Genomic DNA, 25,021 nt, shown 5'->3' with positions numbered 1-25,021 from the left:
ATATATTTCTCTGTCCTCACTCGTCTGTAATCTTGTCTTAAATCTAACTGATTTCTCTTATAGTTGTTGTCATAAACTGTAAAAAATAGTAGATGATCACTAGTCACTGATTAACAATCCACCCACAATATTATTTTTAATATCATTTGTAAATATGTTGTCAATCAAAGTGGCACAATGAAGTGTAATTCTACTGGGTCTAGTAATTTTGGGGTATAAACCCATACTATACATTGTATTAATTACTTGGATTTAACAGATTAATATTGAAATCACCACAAATAAAAATAACTTTTTGATAACCTTCCTTCTAGCCACTAGAGCTCTGTATATACAACTAATGATAGCATAATTTTTGTCCCCTAACATACTTCAATAGTTATACATTCTAACAAGTTATCAATCACAGTTGTCATACTTTCTATAATTCAAGTTTTTATCCACATATATAGCCACTCCTCCACTCTTATTCTATTTAGGCTACATTGGAAAACAAGTTATTTTCCGGGTCTATGTAATTTTCCAAGTCATGTAGACTATGATCAGTATATTGAAATGTTCTCAGGTCCAGCTGATCGTGAACAGTCATAATTTGATCTCCAGATGTAAACTCCAGTTTATGTTGATCTTTGGTACCCGTCTAATTCCTCTGTGTTTTTATTGACCAAAACTTTTGCTTGCTCTGGCGTTCCATTCAATTTGATGAATATTTTGCAATTTGTAGTCCATGTGTTTTGAATTGTTCCCCGTTTCTTCAGGAAGCGTGCTTTTCTAGGGATGTTCGCGTTTCATTTTGTCAAGTGTTCATTTATGAAGACGTTAGATCCTTTTAGCTTCCTTCCTTGTCTTAACAGCGCAGTTTTATACTTTCTGCTGATCAATTTCAGGATGATTTGTTGGTTTGTCGTTGTCATTTCTCCGGGGCAAGGCCTCGATGTTTTCAGAATCCATTTAGATCCCCTTGGATTGTAGAAAAGTAACCACCTGTTGCTCCACGGAGCTATCTTGCTCACTGGACTCTCCCCCTGAAGAGAAGCTGCAGTAGAGTGTTGTTCTCAGGCTGAACGGCAGGTTTAGATTGAATTAGATTCTGAATAACAGATTTCAATGTGAATTTTGGATCAAACTGTATATATTATGTTTAGACAACTAGAAGCAAAATACCTGGAGAAGTGCATTCAAAAACACTGCAGAGATCAGATATCCTCCAAAATAAAATCCTTTATTACAAACACCACACATTCTTTAAACGTTGTTCGGAAAAATAAAAGCCCCCCCACCCAAAACAGCCAAATGCTACAACGACCTGACACATCACAACTTTCACGGTCACATAACCATTTAAAACAATGTCACATGTGCATTCATAATTTAAAAGAAAAGCCTACCATTACAGGCAAAATCATGAAATGTTGCTGGTCAAATAAAGAAAAATCATGAAACTAATGATTTACAGCTTGAGACCGATGCATCTTATATTTATGCATGTGTGAATGGTTAAAATCACTCAAGGACAGAGCGTCCAGTCACCGCATATTAACAAATTATCAGGTCCTCACATGCGTCGCTTTGGGTTTATTTCACTTCTCCCGTTTGAGGGCAGTAGTTTCGGGGAGTTCACAGATTTGAACTAACTAAAAATAAAAATACACAAAGTTCAAAAGAAACATGAAAATACACTATTTTGTGAATTGTCACTATTTCAGTTTAGAGACTGCTATTATTTTCTTTAGCTCAAGTGTTGGTGATAGAAACCAAAAATCGAGAATGACAGAATCAGAACAGATGATGCTCCTTGTTTGGAAATGATGATGCAGGACTGCACACAGGAAGGCAGGTTTATCGATACTGGTAGTTCATACTGGGATCGCCCCGGCCGTACCCTGCTGGTCCACTGTTGTAGGAGGCGGAGCTACTGCCAAAATTCTGGTTGGCTCCGCCCTGTGAGCTGTAGTTTGACTGGTTGCTGTAACCTATGGAAGAGACCAGATCAGAATTAGTTATAAAAGAAAAAAACAACAACATTTAAAATAGAGTTAAAATCCATTCACACCAAGGATGATAATCGTTCTAAGACCGTGAGTTTGAGCAGTGGTGTGATGGCGATTTTTAAAAATAAAAATACAGATTTCCAAACATATGGGTATCCCCTTGAACTTGGTAAAAAGATAATCTGTTTACCATCTTGACTGGAAAATACTACTGGTCAGTTTTTCATTTATTATTTGCTAATTTTAGTGAATGTTTACATTAGAGTGCACGTCCTACTACGCTGAAATTAATACTGGGAGCGGCTGGAAACTAGCGACCTCTCCCGGTTGGAGATAGTGTTAACATCATAAACTGAAAGCAATCTTTACGTGACTATTCTAAATGTTTTCAAATTTATCTTACGAGTCTAATATGATCCAGCAGGCCGTACTAAAAGACACTGGGCCCGCCAGTTGCCCATCCCTGTTCTAAGACCACAGCTATAACGATGACAATATCATTGGCATCACTTTCAGAATATTTTTCCCCCTGCTGATTGACAAAAAAAAAAAAAAAAAAAAATGTATTGTCAGCCAATAAGAATCTACCCAAGGTTAAAAAATTAACGATGTATCTGCAGCACACACTTATAACACAACGTTGGTTTGGACGCCAATATAATTGTCATAGTTCTTGGAGTGAATGGGCCTTAAAGGAAGTTCACCAAAAAAAGAAAATACATTTTTCACTCATCCTCAGGCCACACTCAAAAAAATTATTCATTCTATGAACTCAATTTAATTGAGGGCAGGATTTCCATCCAATAAATATGTGTAGCCCCAACTCATAAAAAACTAATTAATGCGATGAAATGTAATTGAGTTGGGCCAACTCAATTTTATCAAATATAGTGTAAATGAAATTGATACATTGAAGTGATTTTTTTTTATTTTATTTTTTTTATTCTTGTTGAACTAAAACGTTTAACTGGAAAATAAATTATCAGGCAGACATCCTTCTACACTCAAAAAAAAAAAGAAAGATTTGTTGGATTTACTTAACTTTAGGCATTAGCATAAGCTGGTATTGTTTCATCCATGGCATGCCCATAGTTGTTTTTTTTATTATTAAAACAACTTTGCTTCATGTTAGGAGGTCCTCCACTCAAGCACATGCTCTACACTTTACTACAATGGTAACCCCTCAAAACAATAACATACCAGAAACTCTTTTAAATACAAACATAAAAGAGCATTAAACATTAACAAGTCTCCCAATTTTATCATCTGAATAAAAAAATGCCTAAAATAACATTTTATTTCAAGATTTACTCTGCTTATCCAGCCCTGTGCAAAGCATGATGGGGAGGGGAAATCCACTTCCTAGTTACACAAGTAAAATCATTTGTTATTTCAAAATGAAAATATTGAGTTGAGCCAAAACGTAACTGTTTCAAGTCAGTTTAACACAATGCAATTGTATAAATGGGAAACTTAACATATTGGTGTTAAATGAAAATTATTTTTTAAAATAAACTGAACAGTGTTGGATAATCATTTTTTTGAGTGCATGCAAAATTTGTTTCTTCATCAGCACAGATTTGGAGAAATGTAGCTTTAAATCACTTGTTCACCAATGGATCCTCTGCAGTGAATGGGTGCCGTCAGAATGAGAGTCCAAACAACTGATTAAAAACCTCACAATAATCCACACCACCTCCAGTCCATCAATTAATGAAGCAAAAAGCTGCATGTTTATAAATAAATTCATCATTAAGGCGTTTTATCTTTAAACCATCACTTTTGTCCATTATCCAACATAATGCTTCCTCCAGTGGAAAAGTTCCTCCCCTGTTGTCCTCTCACATCAAAATCCACCAACATGTTGTTTTGAGCCATTTCACTTGTAAACTGTGCATATTTCACTCCTGATTCAGAAGACAACTTTTTCTCTTGAGAAAGCAATATTATGGATAGAGGTCTTGTATTTTAGCCAGAAGCAACAATTTAAAGGCAAAAATGTCTTGATGGATCTGTTTCTTACAAACACACAGCTTTTAATTTCTCAGCTGTTTGGACTCTCATTCTGACGGCACCCATTCACTGCAGAGGATCAATTGGTGAACAAGTGATATGATGCTAAATTTCTCCAAATTTGTTCTGATGAAGAAACAAACTCATCTACGTCTTGGATGGCCTGAGGCAGAGTACATTTTCAGCTAGTCTTAATTTTTGGGTGAACGATTCTTTAAGACTCCCAAACTTGTAACTCAGACTGTTTATATCACCTTCATAGCTGTAGTCCTGTCCTCCGGTCACTTGTGAGGGATAAGCAGTGCTGTAGTTGAAGTTTCCACCTCCTCCTCCTGCGCCACCACCTTGAGCCTGGCCAAAGTTCTTCTTCTGTCCGAAGCCCTGGCCGTACGGTCCAAAGGAACCCCCTTGGCCCACCCCGGGTCCTTGAGGCTTGGTATTTTGGTGCATGGGCATGGGCAGCTTCTTGCCGGCCGGTTTGGGAGTTCCAGTAGGGGACGAGTAGCTGCCATCACTCTGGTAATACGAGCCGAAACCACCCGCCCCTGTAGCACCTCCAGAAGACGCGTTTATGCCTGGACCTGATGATCCAGGACCTGAGGCCACTGGTCCACCATTAGACCCTCCGTTATTATAAAAATCTGAAGAGGAATAATACAGTAAAGATGGGCATTAAATTCTCAATTCAATCTCAATTCACACTATAAAATGAATGCTCATACAGAATCAACATATTACTGGCTCTTAAGTAACAACTTTTTGCTGTACATTTAAACTTAATACAAAATATACATCAATTCAGGGTAATATTTAACACTACCAAAATTTTAATTTTGTGGGATACAATATCTTGAAGTCTCAGTTCGCCCATTTAGACGCGAGAGCCAAGCTTCAATAAAACCACCATCTGCATTTTCTGGCTTTGCAATAGTAAATGCATCACACTACACTTTTTTTGTCAATTCACTTGCATTTAAACATGCTAATGCAAGAGAACAGAAATGCAAGCTTTTGTTAAAATGTTTCACATTTCGCTGCTCTACAAAGTTCAAGTTTGGACCTGCGAATTAATCATGTCAAGATGTGACCAATAGATGATCAATATGTCAGGGTTGAATTAAAAGAACAAAGTGGAGTAGACTGTATATTTTTACATGTTGGCTGTGTTATATGTTGAAATTATGTTTCTTTAAAAATAAAAAAAATAAAAAGCTGCAGTTTGTCATATGACCACGGCACTGTCTGAAACAATTCTGCATGCTGAAAATTTAGTGACCTCAGCTTAATATAAATGTACTTTTCTAAAACATGTTACGAGTGGTTCAAAAGCAATTGCAGTAATAAATACCGGCTTTGCATATCCGTAAATAAAGATATTTTGGATTGAACAGAAGGGGCGACAAGCTCATTGCAAAATACTAGAAGAGGAGTGAAAAAGGTTTCAATTGTAATACTAGCTAAAAAAGTCCCTAAACCTACGCAAATCTGTTTTAATTTCCAAAAAAAGCCCCCAAAAAACTAAACCAATACTACTAATAAAAATGTACATCGATATCACAGGTTTGTAAATGAAATCAAATTTATTGCAAAATATGATGTGATTCACAAACATCAAGTTTAAAAACAAAAATGCAGCAAATGTACCCCATTTGTTCACTAGTTCACAGAATTGATAACATTCTGATATTAAAAATCTGCCTACTCACAAACCCAATTTCTCACTATCAATGGCATTGATCGCAATTACAAAAGAAAAATAAATACACTTTAAAACATTAAAGACATGGCAATGTATGGAAGTGACAATTAAAAATCCATCGGGAACATTCCAGGAAAAATAACTAAACTGTTGGCAAAAAATGGCTTATACAGTGACTTCAGAGTGAAGGATGCAGTCATTGTGAAATGTCAGTCCGCTACTTTGTGACCATCCATCAGCCAATCACATTGCTCGACTGCGCTGATCGTGGCACAAATAATACGTCAGAATGTCTTGCTTTTCTTGATTTCCGCAGGCAGAAACTCCCGTTCACATCCACAGTGTTAGTTGATCGTTGGTGCAGGTTTTTTGAGGTGAGATTGTGGACGAAACATCACAAGAAAACAAGTTCGTAATGTGGGTAACCAGTGTTTTTTCCCCTCGGTCTCTTTTTGTTTCACGTTTGCGTGCTTATTGAAAACATTGGGCGGTTTATGTCGCAAACTCGTGGTAGCCATAGGAGTCTGAGACAAAGTCACCTAAAGGGTGAGACAGAGCAGAGAAGCACAGAATTAGACGTCTTCTGTGTTTGGCATGCCATGACAAACGTCACCGGGCATGAGTCAAGGATGTCAATCAGTTATCATCAAGGTCAAAGATAGTTTTCTGTGTATGTGGTTTTTTTTTTTTTTTTTTTTTTTTAGATTTCTCTGCTCCGGTCACCCTCAAGAAGTCTTTCCTCAGAAAGTGGCGTTGGCATGTTGGGAAAATTTCTCGTTTTTCGCCGAGGAAAGTTTGCGTCCCATGGCACAACAAAGCAGAGAAATGTAAAATGAAAAAGGAAAATACAATAGCGGACATACGCATAAAAGACATCATTAACATGTCCCCAAAACTAGCAGAGTAGCAGTTTAAATAGATCCAGAGCAAAGTGCACAGATTTCTTAACTTGAGATGCAGTCGAAAATAATAAATAGGAAATTAAAACGGAAACAACTTAAGACAAGTCATAAGACAAGTCTTTCAATAAAAAGACAACAACAACTAGTTAACAAGGATAACAATACTAAAAGATACTAAAGAAAAAAAGAAAAGTAGATTCAATGGCACCAGTGAGAAATAGGAAAATACTCACTGTAGCCAGAGTTATTGCCGCCATATCCATACGTTCCATATCCACCTGAAAAGGGACAAGGATATAGATAAGAATATTTCTGTGTGTAAATGCAAGTCAACGGGACTTTTGTTTCATTAGATACAATTAGAGGCATAATTCATGTATAAATCATAGCACAAGGAAGCCATTAACTATAAAAACCACAATATTTAGGGTTGCAAAACTTCACCAATACTTTTTGATAAACAGACTTTAAATTCATAATTCAGATCACAAATACATCTGAAAAGTAACATGTTTCAACCAGTAAAGATATGGTCACTAATAAAATGGTCAAATAGTGAATTCATAAATTTGTCATAAATATTCATATCAAAGTATATTTTAAAAATACTGCATTAATTGTAAAACTACAATTTAACAATGGGAATGCCAAAACTCAAAAACAGCTGGGAAAAAATATTTTAGCTATATAGTACCATTCATTCAATAGGCTTAATTGTGAGAGAATAATTAGTGTGAGAAAAAGCTTGAGCCCTAATAACCAATTTGCATTTATGGTCTCAAATTTATGTACATTCATAACTTCAGGGAAATTCATGCCTTTTTTCCCCCCCCATCACTACACACAAATGATTATTTTATTATATTTGTTTTAAATAGTGCTGTCAAAATTAATTGTGATTAAATCGCATCCAAAATAAAAGTTTGTTTAAATAATACGAGTGTGTACTGTGTATATTTATTATGTATATATAAATAAACACATACATGTATATATTTAAGAAAAATATGTTATGTTTATATCAGTGGCATAGCCAGAATTTTAATTTTGGGGGGGCCCCCCATCTTAAAATGAAGGGGCCGCTCTTTATTACATGTAGGCTATAATGTCAATATTAAATGTGGGCGTTTTCAAGTGTTTGTGTGTCGTGTGGAAGCTGAACAGCAGCACGCTTATACTGCATGACAGTTAAAGCCTGGTTTATACTCGCGTCCGCACGAGCGCGCGGCTCAAGTTATTGCCAGAGGAATACTCGGGACTGATTTAATTTTATTTTAATTCTAATGCGATGTTGTTTGTATAGTTTTCTCGTTGTTGTGTGATAAAATAAGGTGATCAGACAGTGAAGTATTGCCTATACACATACAGTACGGCTCACGCACTTCTGTTTAAGTTATGAAATACGCATCGGGATATCTTGACAACATATTCCTTGGTTTCATAATACTCAATTGTTGTAAACTGAGATTGGTGTCTTTAGAAAAAGTACTGTGCTGAATTCTACATTAATAATCCACAACAATATGGGGACAGCCATTGATAGAGGCTGCAGCGGAAGTTCTTTAAGGGGCCGTTCACATATCGCGTGTCCGTTATTTCAAATGTTCACGCGCGCTCATTTTTTCCAGGCGCATCCACACCGCATCGACAAAAACGTAACTTTTCAGAATGTCTCAAGCACACCACAGGTCATGTGACAGGAACCAACCAATCAGCTTTATTATGGAGGAACAGCTGATCATAGCCATTTTAAATAAATTTAGTAGCAGAGCGCAAGCGATTTTTAGTCCTGGAAATCCATTTATCCTTTGCTGAAACTTTGCGTCTTCATGGAGAGCACGGGTCTAGGTTGCTTAGCAACGGCAGACGCCACGGGAGCGCAAGCAAGCTACAGAGCACTTTGAAAGGAGGAGAAAGCAACGCGGCTAGCGTTTTCCACACATTTTTAGGTGCGACATGTGAACGACCCTGTACTACTATTTGAATCTTCCGCTTTTTGAACACGGAAGTGTGATAAAGGCTTAAGTTTCGTTTTTTTTTTCAGAAATCTGGACATGTAAATGAGGGGGCCTAGGCCCCCCCGTGGCTATGCCACTGGTTTATATATTAAATATTATTATTTATATTATATATAAATATATGTATAAATAAATACACATACACACATACATACATACATACATACATATATATATATATATATATATATATATACACACATATATACACACACGTAAATATTTAAAAAATATATAATGCATGTGTGTTTATATATTTAAAGTAAATAAACAGTGCACATACATAATGTAAACTAATTTTATTTTGGATGCGATTAATCGTTTGGCAGCACTATTTATTAAACGTCAAATACCAAACACTTACTTTGCAATTTATTTTGCATTTGTTCCAAGTGTAAAGAATTTCGGATTAACAGTTAATCTCAAACAAATATTCCCACCAGAATTGAAACTTCAGTGTCAGCTACTGTTAGCTGTAGTTTTTATCCATATTTAGTGAAAGTTAAGTATTTAATTGTTTGATTAAAACATTGCTGGGTCTTTGTGTGTTAAGGTTTGTCTAAAAGCCTAATCCAAACTGATAATTTTAACAGCACTATAATTGTACCTTGATTGAATCCTCCACCATTGTTAAATCCCCTGCCTCGGCCCCTGCCACGTCCTCTTCCTCTGCCTCTGGGACTGACTGCCATGTCAACAGGTGGCCCACTCACCATCCCAAATCCAGCAGGGTGCTGAAATTAGCAAATCAGATAATTATGCACAGAATATATAAGTGAAGAAGAGTCGAAGACAGGAAGAGTCGGGCGTACCATTGGAGGCATTTTCTTCTTCTTGTTTGCCTCGGAGTTGGAGCCTTCTGGGAAGAGCTTCTCCAGGGCTGAAAGCGCTGCGTAGGCCTTCGCCACCTTTTTATTGGATCCAGCACCCTGAAACTTCTGTCCGTCGATCTCCACCTGGAGCGAAAAATAAAGAAAAGCAGCAGCTTTTTTATTTGATCGGTCTAGAATATACAAGATGAATTGAATGAGAATTCGACTTTACAAACACGTAATCTGAAAAACTAGATTGTGTCTCTGAGTTTGTGTCCTCACCTCCATAACGAAGCGTTTGTCGTGGCTTCCACCGGTCTCAGAGATGAGCTCGTACTTCAGTCCTCTGCGTTTTTCATTGAGCTCCATGACTGGGTTTTTTCCATGTTTGGTTAGGATGGGCCCTTGCTGTCGAGCGCTCTGAGAAAAAAGAGGAATAAGCTCTTATAAGACGGAATAAGGTACATTACTAGAGGTCTGGTGTGACTAACTAGTCAAAATTAAACCACAATGAATAGAATTAGCACTTTTCTGCATATATTATATGCATTATTCTGCTATACATTACAGTTAAAGTAAGTTATTCAGTGATGCCATACACTACTGTTTAAAAGTTTAGGGTCAGAAAGATGTTTCTGAAAGAAGTCTCTTATGCTCAAGCTCAGCAAGGCTGCATTTATTTGGTCAAAAACACAGTAAAACATTAATATTGTGAAATATAATAAAAAGTTTTCTATTGTACTATATTCTAAAATGTAACATTTCTGTGATGCAAAGTTGAATTTTCAGCATCATTACTCCAGTCTTCAATAATTTGCTGCTTAAGAAACATTTCTTATTACTATTAATGTTGAAAACAGTTGGGCTGCTTAACATTTTTGTGGAAATTGTTTCTCAAAGTTCTTTCATGAATAATAAATACAGCATTTACTTAAAATAGAAATGTTTTGTAACAATTCTTTACTTTCACTTTTGATCAATTTAAATGCATTAATTAAAAAAACCAAGAAAAACCAACAAAAAAAAACAAAATGACTTACTGACCACAAACTGGAATATCCTTGTGATGTAATTCACTTAAATTTTTTAACTATTTAATATTTAAATTAAAACGTTAATACATTGTAATTCATAAATCTTCTTTAGAATTTAATATAATAATTTTTATTTGCATCCAAACAATTCCCACAAGTTGCTAATTAATTAAAATGTATTGCAGTCCGTGATATTACACATCTTCATGAGCAACTATTTGGATACATGTTGTAAATAAACTAAATCAGTACCTCGTCAGTGGGGCTGTCTGTGGTTGGTGCTGGTTCGGGCTCCATTTGGGTCACAGTGGGCAAAGTCTCCTGTGTGGTCACCGGCTCCTCCTGTTTCACCAGTTCAGCAACCTTTTGCTCCAATCCCGTTGGCAAACCCATATCCTGCAAGACCTGTAGAAGGAATGAAAATATTCAGTTTCTACTGTTTCAGACTGATCCAGTAATACAAATAATTGATCTTCTACATCACGGTCTCTTACTTTGACAGCTACGTGGAGTTTCGCAGTGCGTTTGGAGGGACCAGAAGCTTCAAAGTTCTTTCCGTCCACCTCTACGGCCATTGTAAACACCGGCACATGGACAGGCCCAGTCTGAGAAATTAATTTGTACTGCAGACCCGGCTTTAGCTGGTTCAGACGCATCAGGGCATTCATGGCCTGTGGCGGCTCTGCTTTCTCCTCTGGAGCTGAAGGCCAGAAAACAAGTTGTTTTATGTGCAAAGCTCTGCATAACACCACTATAAGCAAATTAAGAACATCTGAACAGCATTTACATTTCTTTTGCAATTTCTTCTTCTTCTTGTTTGGATTCTTCTCATCAGTAGTCTCCTCATCCTCTATGGGGCGTTTCATTGGCGGCACGTAGGTTGTACTGGGTGGGATTTGAACTATGGAGATGAAAGATGTCAAAAGTCAAGTTTCTTGCTTCAAAATAGATAGATTTGATACACAAAACATCCATGAAGTAATGAAAAATGTCCACTTTCACTCACTTTTACCTGTGTAGTCAATAGGTGTCTCACTCCTTGGTTTTCTGGGCATTTTTGAAGGAAGCGGGTCCATGCCGAGTACTTTGTGCAGCTGTCCAAAAGCTGAAAGCCTTAAGGCATGCTGTCAACCAAAAAATGGAAACGTCACCCATAACGCTCAAATGAGATCTCCAAGCGATCAAATGCAAAACTGTAATAAAAACAGTAAATTGTGAACAAACCTGAGCACTCTGGGTGATGTCCTCCCGCTGCTGGCGATCCATGTGACTGATGGCATCTGTTGGCTCCTTTTCGCAAGGATCACAAATGCCTGAACCATCTAAAGCAGACAGATTCAATAGAATGGTCAATAGAACATAATATAATGTGAACGCAATGCACTCAAAAATGGTCTTTCATACTGTATTTTGATATACTGACAGGCAGTCATTTTGTAATTATTTTATATATGAAGTGTGGAGCTGACTTACCAGCCATTAGGATTCCAGATGCGAGACACTCGAGAACTCTACGGAGAGCTTCTCCTGCTCCCATTGGCCGATTCCCAGTGCCAATCGCTTTCTCGCACAGTAGCTCTAAGGGCTTCAAGAAACAACAGCTACATCAGCTAGATGCCAACATCTAAACATTTGCGTATATTATTTTTATTTAAAAATAATTAACAGGGGGAAAAAAAACAAACAAAAAAATAGACCAATTCTTGTAGAAAAAAAAAAAATTATATCATATTATTTAAATCGTCATGAGGAATCAACATTTGATATGAAAAAATAATTTTAAAACTACGAAAAGAGCTGACTTTTTTCTTGAATATTCAAGTAAATTGTAATCAAAATTAAAGTCAGCATTTTTTGAAGACTATATTGTAGGGCTGTTAATCAATACATTTTTAATCTAATTAACTGCATGGTGTGCCGATTAACCAATCACACAACAGCTCCCTGTGGCTTTCAATATAAACTTCTTGCTTATTAAACTTGTGTAAAATCAATATTACATTTGCAATCACAGATATTTAAAAAAAATGTGCGGGTGTTAAATACGTTAATTTTAGCATGTTATTTCATTCTAATCACGTCAAATTAAAGCATTAAATTGACAAAAATGTGTAAATGGGAAATTTAATGCAATTCATATACTGAGTCTACAGTTCAATGCAAAAATAAATAAGAAATGTTTAAACTAAAAGATCAATCAGAAGACATGCTACAACAGCATGCTTGTTTACAATTTTTCCCCTTCTTGCATGGTGAGCCAAACCAAAGTTCATCACAGGACAACTTTTGGTATTTCTGATGTAGACTATATAGATAGTAGGGGTGTGCCCGAAGCCGAATAGCTTATTCGGAAAGGCACGGATAATGGCTTCAAAACGAATAACGAATTTATCCGAATAACATAAAAACATATTCGGCAGACACAATCACATGTTTTCCAGAAGAGCACTACATTAGTGAGATCTGCGATTATTAAGATTTGTGCAATAATAATGGCTACTGCTTTGATAGAGTTTGACAGTTTCATACAGATAATATCATGGAGATCATTGCGTTTGTCTAACGAATGTGGTCTCCTCAGCAGGGGCGCCGTAAGGGGGGGAAGTTAGGACGATTCTAAGGGCTTCGGACAATTTTCCCATCATAGTTCAGACGCGGGCCGGGCCTCGGACCTGTTTTAGGCTTCTCCTTATTTTTATATTTTAGACATCCATCATTTAGTGATGAAAAATTGCCGCGCTGGAAACAACACGAGAGCATGCTGCGACTGAGAGCGGCTCGACGGTGTTTAGAGTCCCGCAGCAGCAGAGAGCCATCAGCAGCTGAAGAGTTCTGCTTCAAATACACGCAATAAAGCTTTCCGTAAAGCCCCAGCAAAAGTAACTACCATCAATGTGTCCGGGCGGAATAGTAAGAAGATAGTTTAATCTACTAATAAACAAGTGTTTCTGTGTCAGTGTCGCAAAGATGAAGATGATGATCCTGACTCGCCATCTCCTCATTAGATGTGCCTTTAGAGAGAAATGCATTTTAACGGATTATAATGAAAGTTTTTCTTTTTGTTTTCGATTTGATTTATTTCGTTAAGAGGTAATTTAAAGCTTTCTATAGATATATTTATCATGTCTGTGAGGCATGTATTCGCTGACTCTCGATTCATTTTTGTGAAGCGCTCCTGTTCAAGACGAGACAGCAGAAAGCTCATCATGGTTTTCTTTATTTTTTTTTAAATGATTTTATATATTTTATAAAATGTTTTGTTGATATTGTGAGTGCACACAAATAAATGTAGACCCTTTACAGTTCCGAATGATGGATTACTCTCTTTTATGAGCAAAAATTATAACGTAATTTGTTTCCATTGAAAAAAACTGCAATTGATTGCCTGCTGCCTCCATGAACTACTGATGCAGCGCACATTTATCTAGGTTTAACGTTTAAACATTGTTATATGCTTGAACTGTTTTAGTATATTTAGATTTTATTTTAGGCAAGTCCTGATGATTTGAGAAGGCTAAATTGATCAAGCATGGTTATGATCACCCTGCCGGTCTGCCGTTGGCCGCTTGGTCGTACTTTAAGAAAAATAAATTATTTAACGAACACAAAATGTTCCAAACGTTTTTCTAAATTAACTTAATAAAAAAACTAAACTAAATATAAGTTCAAATTTGAACATGAAACATTTACGGAGGTCTGGACCTCATAGCTGGCTATGGGCCTGGATGTGTAAAGTGAATGAGTGTAAGCTAGCCTATATGAATGAAATGAGCGCAAGCCGCGTTGGGGTCTATGCGCGTCTCTCAGAAATGAGAGCTTTGTCTGGAGTTATATCAACTAACTTGACAAAAATATCCTAAATATCTAGGGCTGTAACGTCCCAGTCGATTAGTCGATTAATTGGTCGATATGGTCTGGTTCGACCAAAAATCTGATTGGTCGATTTTTTGCCGCGCTCATTTCATCAGTTTGGCCGCGCTCATTTCATCAGGTGGAAAGCACTAATTGCTAATGGGGGTGTTTTCAGAGCACCCCTGTTTCACAGGTAACAGTCTGTTTTCAGAACACCCCCATTGTTTTCATTTTTTTTGGATTAGCCCAACCCACTGGAGAAGAGAGACAGATAAGTAGGCTTTAGAAGGTTTGATGCTGAATATTATTTATTTAATAATAAGCTAGTGTAAAAACAAGAAGCTGTCTCCTTCCAAAGAACCAGTGTTAATTTCGTTAACGAAGAGGACGACGAAAAATATTCGTTAACGAACCTTTTTTCTGTGACTAAGACGAGAAGTTGACGAGATAAAATTAATATCTGATGATAAAAACTATGACGAAATGTATGCGCGTCTTCGTTAACGAGACGAGACTAAAATGTTATTTGAGGACTACCGGACATTCAAAATGCATCCTATAGGCTAAGTTGACTGTCTTGTCTTTTAAAATGTGCGTCCCTGTCACTGGATCGCAATCAGATGAGGGGCGTTTGTATATCTAGTCTCAGTATGGCAGCCGCAGTGGGCGGATACGCTACCAAAACGCAAACTAGCGATCTGAAACAATGGCCTCAGCAACTGAATGGTTATAGGGATAGGGTGACCAGACATCCCGTTTTTCCCCGGAGTCACAATTCGTTGTTGATTAACTTAAAGTTAGCGGAATCACTCTGATAGAAGTGCTCCACTTTCTCAGTTCTCACACAGCGCGCGATCAGTTCTCAGTTCTCACAATATTGCGCAATTGCGCTGTGCCCACTGTTTGTGTTAGTTTTGAGCCTAAGATGCTTTATTTTTCAGTTATGCACTTTATTTGGTTTCTGCTCTTGTTTGTTTAATAAATATTATTTTTTTATTAAAGTGGACGCGCCTTTTGTGTTTATTAAGAGTAAAAGCTTTAAGTCTATTCGTGTCTCAGCCGCGAAGCTGAGCTCTTATGTTCAGCCTCGCTCTGTGCGAGCTGCGCAGAGCGGCTGAAATGATAGTGTCTGACAGTTATACTTATAACATATGACAAAAATAATTTTCTAAATTATGTTGCACATTCCTCAAAAGTTCTTGTGATATCACTAGTTGACAACATAGTACTGTTTTCAGAAATCACAGGCTATGATATTGCGCAGGTGCACGTGATGCACCGCTGTCAGAGACGACAGACTCGTGTGTCAGACTCATTTCAGTGCAAAATAATTAGGTCAAAAACGATTTAATATACTGCAAATAGCCTATTAGTTTTTTATGTTTATTTATAATTAATTTAGGCAGACAACAAGGCTACCAAGTACTGAGCACAGTGCGTATCTAATTAATGTAACGTACGTTTTTTTTCTCTCCACAACGTCATTTTTAGTCGATTTTTAGTCGAAAGTTTCAGGACTTCAGTCGACCAAGATTTTCTTTGGTTGATTACAGCCCTATAAATATCCAAATAATTTGTTGTGCTCTGTTGATAAAATACTCGTAAATTGTACACAAAGTTTCACTGGAAAACAAGAATAATAAAGTTATTGTTCTCTTTTGATCAACATTTTCTGTAGTTTTAAATAGAACGTATTTACAAAGTCATAATTATAATAAAAAAAATACTACTTTCTTTAGTTAGCCTATACAATGCATATTTGTTAAATGAAAACTACGAATCAAACAGATTTGCTTTTAAAATGGTATTTCCATGTAATTTGACGAACTTCCGGTTTAACCCACGCCCACTTCCGGATCCATCCGAATACAGATACAAATAATTCTGAGATTGTCACAGATACAAATACACATACAAATAATGGCTCCGCTGCACACCCCTAATAGACAGCTATGGCTTACTGGAGGGCCAGCTCTTAATTTTTGTGATTAGAATGAAGAGTCATTTTGTATTAATGCAGCACTGTTTCGTGCCACAATGTAAACAAAACATAATTTTACACCAGCTTTTGTTGCAATTTAAATATCCTTCAGCCCTATATTCTCGGGCTGTTTTGTACTTACCCATCCTCGCAGAGGGGCCCAGGTGGGAACACGCGCACAGAGGTCCCTCAGGATACGGATGACAATCACACAGGAGCGTAGTCCATTAGCCCTGGCCTAGAGACAAAAGCAGGAGGGATACAATCCAACGGTTTATCTCATGGAACCATAATGTGGCACAACACCAAAACAATAAACAAACAAAGAAAAGGTGTGAGATTTGCCGATACTGAATAATGTGTAGATAAGCATTAGCAATGTAGAAAGGGTGGCAAATGGTTAAGAGTTACAAAAAAAAAAAGGAATTACTCAATTGAGAAACCACATATATGACAGATATTAAGCAGATTAAAAACGTCAAGCTCAAGATATGAGGAACACAACAGGGCTTGTGTTTGGGGCTGGCCTTGTGATTAGTTATTAAATATCAGAACTGAGTTGATACAAGCGAGAATGTACTAGAAAATACTAGATACGGATTAAATCTGGGAAATGCAGCTGCTTTATAAAGCACTGTATGACATCAGTGAAACCATGAATACACTGATATGGTAGAAAAGGTGCAATATTCCTTTTTGGCATAAATGAACACTTACAACAACGTTATGGGTTCAATACAAGTTTTAGAGGCAGCATTTGTGGCATAATGTTAATGCAATAAAAACAACAGTCTCATAGCTCAGCAAAGTTGCATTTGTTTTTGTTTTTATAAAAAAATGCAGTTAAAACAGTAATATTAAGAAATACTACAATTTAAGATGAGTTTTAATTTATTTTACATAAGATCATAATATGCATATAGTCTGCTTCTATATTTCTACATATTATGTCTTTATCTTCTATTATAAAAAATATTTTTGTGGAAAACGTGATACATTTTTTCAGCGTTCTTTAAAAAAAATTAGTTCAAGTGACCTTGCAGAATAAAGTGAATAATGAATAACTTTTAAAGTCCGTTCTAAATGTAATTTTTCTATAATAAAATGTAAGAAATAACTGTAACAATGTTAAAACAAAGGTCACATGAATGTTTTAAATGCCATGTTTTTTCCTACTAGCCAGCCAAATAATCCCTTTCAAGTTTCTTCCCACATCTCATACAAACGCTACAGGGTTTGCTGGCTTTAAACCAAAAGTACAAGAGTTGAGATACTAGATATAACTATACTTTTGAAAAGTTGCGTATTTTAATGCTCGTTTCCTGTCTGTATTCCATTATAGCAATACAAAGTGTCAAAATGCCAAAAAAATCTGATGACTGAAATTAAATTGCATTGAACCCAGAGCATTCCTAATAAAGGACAATTCGAATATTGAGAAAAAAATATTCTCCAGCGAAGCATCAAATGGAAAGGCGGGTTGCAGAAATATTGCACCTGCCATTTGCACTGAAATATTTGAATTTTAAATCAAGGCGTTCAAATGTTAAACTGGACTGTAAAAGCGGCAGTTGATACTGGCAATAAAGTCTCAAAAAGGTAATAAACAGTTTATAGATGCGATAATACACTTAGTTAAATTAGCCAGGCAGAGGTCAGACAGCACTGACAAAGATGTCCTTGGCAACGCAATTCAAAACCATCCAGCAAGAATATGACATTCTTCCGGAGGCACATACACTCCCACAAATGAAATCTACACAGAAAAACACATTCACACAAACAACTGAAAAAATAATACAGCATGAAATAAGGTTAAAACAGAAACAAAAATTAGGAAATAAAAACAAACTCAACTACTAGAAGACAAATAAAGACAAGATGCAAACCTGGAACCACTTGGCGTGGCGGAGGGACGCCAAGGCAGTCAGGCATTTCTGCCTGTCCAGTACATCCGGGGGATCGTTGACTGATAGCGTTTCTATTGGCAGGTGGAATAAGAAGACAAGGTACAGTTTGACCAAGGGGTTTTTCTGTCTCACGGCCGGGGGGGGAGGAGGCAGATAACCCCTACCAAAGGCAGTGGAGGGGAGAGGAGGGGGAAACCCCCCAAACCAGAGCAACCCTTCTTGTGCTAGTACACAACAGCAGGACAGAAATCTATAAGTGGCCGGAGCATCCGGCTCTGTTCCAAACCCAAGTGAGGCTACACTCAACAATAAAAACCATAAATCTAGTAATTTCCTACTCGACATTATTAACAAATATATTGGACTTGACATTGAATGAACCTTTTTATAAAAGCATAATTAAAATTGCTTAACACATTAGGAAAAAAAAATTAATTAGTAGATTAAAGTCCCCTTGTAGTCAAATATTTTATCCCTTAAAACTCATCTTTGATCATCAAAATTACATTTAAATGTTTTTTTCATGTGAAAATAATTCTCGTGCCTTAAAATAGCTTGAATGTAACTCTAAACCCTTGCCTCATTTACTATACGCGGATCTATGAATATACAAATTAGCCCGCTTCCACTCCAGCCAGCACCTCCTGATTCACTTAACTGTAGTAAACGCGAAACAATGGCATACACGGATAAAACAGTTTTTACAAGCGGACAACTACAGTGAATACTGTAACATTCGTTAAAGTTACTTACTTGACGATGTTGTGTCCTAAAATGCCTTTAAGACTGAATGCAGCCGTTTGTGATTCCAATTCGCGCCCGCGAGCATACGCGTGTTAAGTGCAGACGCCAATGCGGGAGGGGTGGGTCTGACTCCGGGCCATTTCTACACTATTGCCGCGGTTTATAATGCAAGTTAGCGGTTCTAAATTCATATTAAACAACGGCTTCATGTTTTTTTTTGCTATAATTTATTTTTGGTTTTGTGCTGGTATTGGTATATTTTGCATGCTAGAGATAGGAATATATCCCTTGACGTGATTGGTTATTGAATTTTGTGCCGTAGCAAACCGAGGGCTGTCTCAAACCGCGTTTCTGGGTCAGCCTTTAGGAAACTACAGTTTAGGGAGAAAATATTCAGCAATGGTGTTGATTAATGGATTGGCACATGGTTTGTCTAAAAGCATATTAAAAACACCACATAGACAAATAAACAACATAAAAGACGATTTTCACAACAGGGGGACTTTAAATTTTAAATTAAAAGCATGTACATTAAAGTTGATGTAAAAAAAATATAAAAGCACAGAAATATTGAGCAAAACAGTTTTTTTTTTAAATATACAGAACCATTTATAACAACACCTTTGAATTAACTGATAAAATATATATATATGTAAAATACCCCTTTACATGAAAGTACACCATTTTAGATAAAATTTAGGCACAAAAACATCATAACGCTTGGCTGGTTGGTGTTTCAATGCCATCCCAGATTCCTTGGCAATTTTCATGGCAAGTCACAAGTTGAAATATTTATATATTATTTATATAAGCCTATATATAGTTTGCTTTACATAAACTCTAAAATGAATTAAGGGTTTACTGTGAAAAATATCTGTGAAAGTATCTTAATAACGCTTTGGATAAAAGCATCTGCCAAAATGCATAAAATGTCATTTATGCGCAACGCATTCTGGACTAACTATGGAAGACACGTGATTTTTTTGTCAACAATTTTCTGCCACTGTCTTCACCTATGATGCCTCAAGGTGGCGTCTAGGTAGGCAGCTCACTATGATTTGGAACAGAGCCCTTATGGCTGTATTTTGTGGCATGAAGGTGTACAGTGAGTGAATGTCAAAGGGAGGTTCTTCTATGGCTTGTGTTTCAGTGAGAACTGAGTGCATTTGTGCATTCATGTGACATGGGGGAACCCCTCCCCCTCGCCCCCTTGTTTTTTTTTCTGGGTGCACTGCCTTGCCCCTTCCGAGACAGAGAGCGTCCAGTTGGTCAAAGGTCCAGCGTCCCTAAAATTGACAAACTAGAAGGCTTGACAGAGAGAATCAGATTTTGAACCACAGGCAGCAGTAATCAGATACACAAGAGGTATGATCAAAACAAGTCCACACTGCAGCAAAACTGATGGCTCGTGATGGTCTAAGGCAGTCACTAACCAAGGGGTCACAGATAGGGCTAGGCTTTGACTTCGGCCTCAAGTTTGCTCTCGATTGACCCTTCGCTAAGCCCCGCCACCCTTTGTGGGAGCAGCTTTATTTAAAAACAACTGTAAAATGGCAATGTCACACAACATGTCATACAATTATTAACATATAATCCACTGTAATCTTTAAAATGGTAAAGATTTAGTAGAAACATTTTACCATAACTTACACAGACCAAAGACCAAAAGTTTGTCTGATAAAACGAAGAATGGCAAAACCTGCCAAGATTTAAAAATTGGGTTTAGCCAAAGGTCAATTGTTTTATCTTACTGAAAAGTTTTTTTTGGCGTTTTCCCTATAAAACATTCTAGCTCTGAAAAAGCTCTTTACTAAACTAAAAAAGGTTGCCCACAATTCTCTAAACTACAGATCCATTGAGTTACTGTGACCATATATTATCACTCTGGGTCTAATATTTTATTTACACTGTATCCTAATGTCTAGCATTATCTATAACCCTCCTGCCCTCTGTCCAGCCTCTTTGAGAAAGGCTCAGTCAACAAGTCCCGGCGAACAATCCAGAACTCGACAATACTTCTGCTTCTCATTTTTGCTGCAATGCAAACCGTTCCCTTTCTTCTCCATTATACGAACACATGCAAACAACAAGGTTTGTGATTTTGTTTCTTAATTCTCAGTAAGCCTTCAGTAAACTCTCCTTTTAAATACTTCAAAGGGAGCTGGGTCTTATTTAAAGCTTTACCCATCACTTATGTTACTGTATATTGGGCCATCAACACTCTAACATCACGCTGCATGGAACTGTGACACTTCAGGTGGCAATAAACATAACAATCTGTGTTACATGACTAGACTGTACACAATATCCCCAAGCTCCATTGAAGGCCCAATAAACAATATCCCTGCCTGAGTCCATCCCATCTGCATTTGCTTTCTCTGGGGTTGTAGGGTTGTTAGAGGAACCATAAGGCACGTGATTTCAAACCTACCTCCGGCGGCCTGCTTCTCAGCCTCTTCCCTCACAAGAGGTGACGTCAGGTTAATGGTGAGGGTCAGCGGTGGCTCATTGGAGTTCTTGATGACAATGGTGGCATCACGGATGCACGGTTTAACGTCATATTTTTCTTCTGTGATAAGCTGTTGGTAAGATCATTGAGGTTCATGCATGTTTATTATTCTGCCTTTGTAAACCATGTTTAAAATTAGAGATGCAGACATACCTTAAGCTGCACAGCGAGGTTCTCAGAAACTTTCTTTAACAGGGTGATGGTTGGTTTGTCTTTGCACAACAACACAAGCTCCAGGTCAAGATCTCCCTTCAGCAGGAGACCTTTAGCTACCAGCCCCACACGCATGACTCCACGCAGGGACCGCGTGGGATGCTCCATTGACTTTGGTTCACTGGAGAACAAAATATGAGAAGCAGTTACATGAGAGATACTAACTCACTCCAGTAACTAATCATGGAGTCACAGGAAAATTACACAGTGAACAGACAAGACGCAATTAAAAATTCTCACGTCTCTTTCTCAGCATCTCCATCGGACTCCGAGGAATTCACTTTGGTATTTCCTTTCTCCTGCTCGTCCAGCCAATCAGAGACAGCCTTGAGGGCGCGTTCGGTGTGGGACACCATGTTCTGCACCCCCTCCAGCTCCTCCTGGGTGGGATAGATGCCAGAGTGTTTGGCCATCACATGGCGGTCATCGTTCACAAAGATGCGCATGGAGCGATGACGAATAGGAGGCGGCTTCACAGAAACAGAGAAAAAAAAAAACATTAATACACATGACAACTTAAACCAAAAGGTTGTGCACATACACCACTGTATGGGCTGGGTTCAGTAAGATTTTTATTTTAAGAAATTAATACCTCTATTGAACAAGGATGCATTAAATTGATCAAAAGTGGTAAATACGTGTATAATGTTACAATATATATCTATTTTAAATAAATAGTTCTTTTGAACTTTCTTTTTATCAAAGACTTCTGAAAAAACGTGTAAAAGTGGAGAAAAAGTAACCGTTTAACACTGATAATATTAATGTTTCCAGAGCAGCAAATCAGCGTATTAGAATGATTTTGAAGGATCATGCGACACTGAAGGCTGGAGTAATGATACTGAAAATTCAGCTTTGATCAGAGATACAAATTACATTTTAAAATATAACATTATTTTTTGCAATATTTAAAGCACTGATCTTACTGTATTTTTATTAAATAAATGCAGCTTTGGTAAGCATCAGAGACTTCTTTCAAAAACACCTAAAGTCATCAAGTTTTTAAACACTAGTGCATCGGCAAAATTCAGCCATTTCTCTATATATTAATAGACAAGCTTCAAGTAAACCAAAAAAATCTAAATTTCCTGTTTGTTTGCAAACAAGCTGGATATAACTGTCCTAATCAGTGTGGCTGCTCTGTAATTACTGGCATATTACAATTTATTAGTACTATATGGTGCATAATTAGCACTAGTTAGTAGATTTAATGCAATTGTTTGTTGTACTAGGGTAAACATACCTTTTAAGCTCACGTACCCATTAAGCACACTTCCATTTTTGAGATCAGATTATAAAAAGAAAATGTATTATCCTACTTGATGTCTTAACCAATTGATATGTTTGTTACTATACCTCCAATAACTTCAAGTCAATCAGATCATTGCACGCTGAGATATGAGTCTATGCGTTCACACTGTCTGGTGGCCATTTTGAAAGCTTTATAAAAACCTTCACCAAAAGAGGAGCTCCTTAAATGAATTTTGAATAAAACATGATGTGATCTTAATGGGAACAGGGGTGTGCTTAAAGGGTACAAAAACATACTCATTAAGCACAGCCAGACTTTTTGAATTTAATTATGTATAGACACATCTTAACTGAAATGCTTTTGTCATTTAACATAAAATTAAATATTTTTGTGTGAGGGATTAACATTTTATTTTAACAACTTTTTGTACTGAAACCAATATTTTGTGCACTAAAAATGTCTCAATGTAGAGTTTGGTGAGTTTAATAAATACGTTTACCCTATATTTTCAAGGAAGAAATTAGGGCTGCACGATAAATCGCATGTGATTGTCATGCGCATCTCGTCAGTAAAACCGGTTCTGTGATTAAATGCCGCTCCATCTGAAAGCACTTGATGGAGGTTTACTACTAATCATAAAACTGGCTTTACTGACGAGATGCGCATGACAATCACATGCGATTAATTGTGCAGCCCCAGAAGAAATCAGACTGCAGAAGCATTGAAGTATGTATAATTTACCATAATGGCTACAAAGTAGTTCTTCAGTTTGGCAGTGTTGGTCTATATGTGGCAGAGGAATGCTGCTCCAATTGGTCTGTAATGACAAACAACCAGTTTCCATAATAATCAGTCGAAACGTATAAAGCAGCAAAAACACTGATTCTTTCAAAGCTGTTTTAAAGATGTGTCAATCAAAATGTAGTACAATGTATAGTTATGGCTATATTTATTCACTCAGCTGACACAAATAGAAGTTTCATTGTCATTGTTTAACAATAACTTAGGCTAAAAAGGATTTGAAGTGAAACCCCAGTTAAAGCAATTCTGACTTCTGTATTAAATTTAACAAAACAAATACATAATGCATATAATAGTAATAATATATCTTGGTTTTGGCACTGGTGGTGGTACTGCCCACCTCAAATATTATCATTAAGCATAAGTACCTGAGCATTGATGCAAATACACTTGAGAAACAAAAATGTGTAATTATTCAACTTAAATGATATTTTTCACTGTGAAACTTATATATCACTGCGTTATATAACTTGTGCTCATTTAACAAGCAGGACACGCACTGATTGACGCCGAAACCGCCCCCGTATCTCCAAAATCTAAAACAGATGAGTAAAATAAAAAATAATAAAAACGTACCTCTTACATAATCAACATACACACAAGTAAACGTGATATTGTACCTCAAGTAACACTATGCTGGAAGCATACAAGGGAAACGCAGCACACATCACAACTGTGCGGCCATTTTATCGCAGCCAAACAATGGGAAAAGTCTGCGCAAACATCGCCCTTCATTATTACAACATTTAGTCCTTAAAATCACATTCATCATGACATAATTAAGTTTTTACACGTGAATCTGGCTAATTACGCCTAAAAAAGCTTTCTGACCAAAATAGGCATTTGGTTTAGAGACACGGCAAGAGACACCGAAAAAGATAAAATGGTCGTGACCCTGCCCCAAAACAACTAAAAAACTGTGTCGGAGTGTTGATTTAACTAGACAATGCGACAGAAAAGACGACTATTAAAATTATTTATTTTAAATGTAAGAGAAAATCATCAAGTAATGCTCAATTCTCGCTGTTTTTGTGAAACGCATAATGAGCTAGCGTGCTAATCGCTAGCCACAGCCGTTTGCCATCGAAATAAATACATTTCTGCTGCATTTAAGTGTTGAAGCGACATATTTATGGTAAATTTAAACGTATTTATTCGACATATTTGCACCTCAAAACATTTTAAACCACATGATGCTCAATAATTTTACGTTTATTTTATCTACTCACCAGCGCAGCGACAAGAAGCGTCCTTCCACTAGCCTGCCGCTGTAGAGAATCAGCGTGCGCC

The 25,021-nt window shown here is 37.0% G+C and overlaps 1 protein-coding gene across 4 annotated transcripts; it reads right to left on the bottom strand.

The window, feature by feature from the left end:
- Positions 1 to 1,197: 1,197 nt before the first annotated feature.
- Positions 1,198 to 25,021, bottom strand: LOC306868777 (interleukin enhancer-binding factor 3 homolog). 4 transcript variants are annotated; one of them, XM_079415144.1, is made up of 19 exons: positions 24,961 to 25,021; positions 23,672 to 23,747; positions 21,919 to 22,148; positions 21,619 to 21,799; positions 21,388 to 21,535; positions 18,192 to 18,283; positions 16,445 to 16,540; positions 11,943 to 12,054; positions 11,694 to 11,791; positions 11,476 to 11,593; positions 11,257 to 11,370; positions 10,964 to 11,169; positions 10,722 to 10,874; positions 9,718 to 9,855; positions 9,436 to 9,579; positions 9,231 to 9,357; positions 6,839 to 6,883; positions 4,259 to 4,645; positions 1,198 to 1,973 (listed from the first exon to the last, which is right to left on the bottom strand). In XM_079415144.1, the coding sequence occupies exons 2-19, from the start codon at positions 23,672 to 23,674 to the stop codon at positions 1,840 to 1,842; spliced, it is 2,526 nt and encodes an 841-aa protein (XP_079271270.1). In that variant the 5' UTR covers positions 23,675 to 23,747; positions 24,961 to 25,021; the 3' UTR covers positions 1,198 to 1,839. The 4 variants fall into 4 exon arrangements, with proteins under 4 accessions (XP_079271270.1, XP_079271271.1, XP_079271273.1 ...); XM_079415145.1 differs by having other exon boundaries at positions 11,482 to 11,593; XM_079415147.1 differs by lacking the exons at positions 1,198 to 1,973; positions 4,259 to 4,645 and adding an exon at positions 5,562 to 6,242 and having other exon boundaries at positions 11,482 to 11,593.

Source organism: Barbus barbus (assembly GCF_936440315.1).
Source record: "Barbus barbus genome assembly, chromosome: 4".
NCBI classification, from domain to species: Eukaryota; Metazoa; Chordata; class Actinopteri; order Cypriniformes; family Cyprinidae; genus Barbus; species Barbus barbus.
The sequence above is the reverse complement of the archived record's forward strand: the minus strand, read 5'-3'. Positions and strand labels throughout refer to the sequence as shown.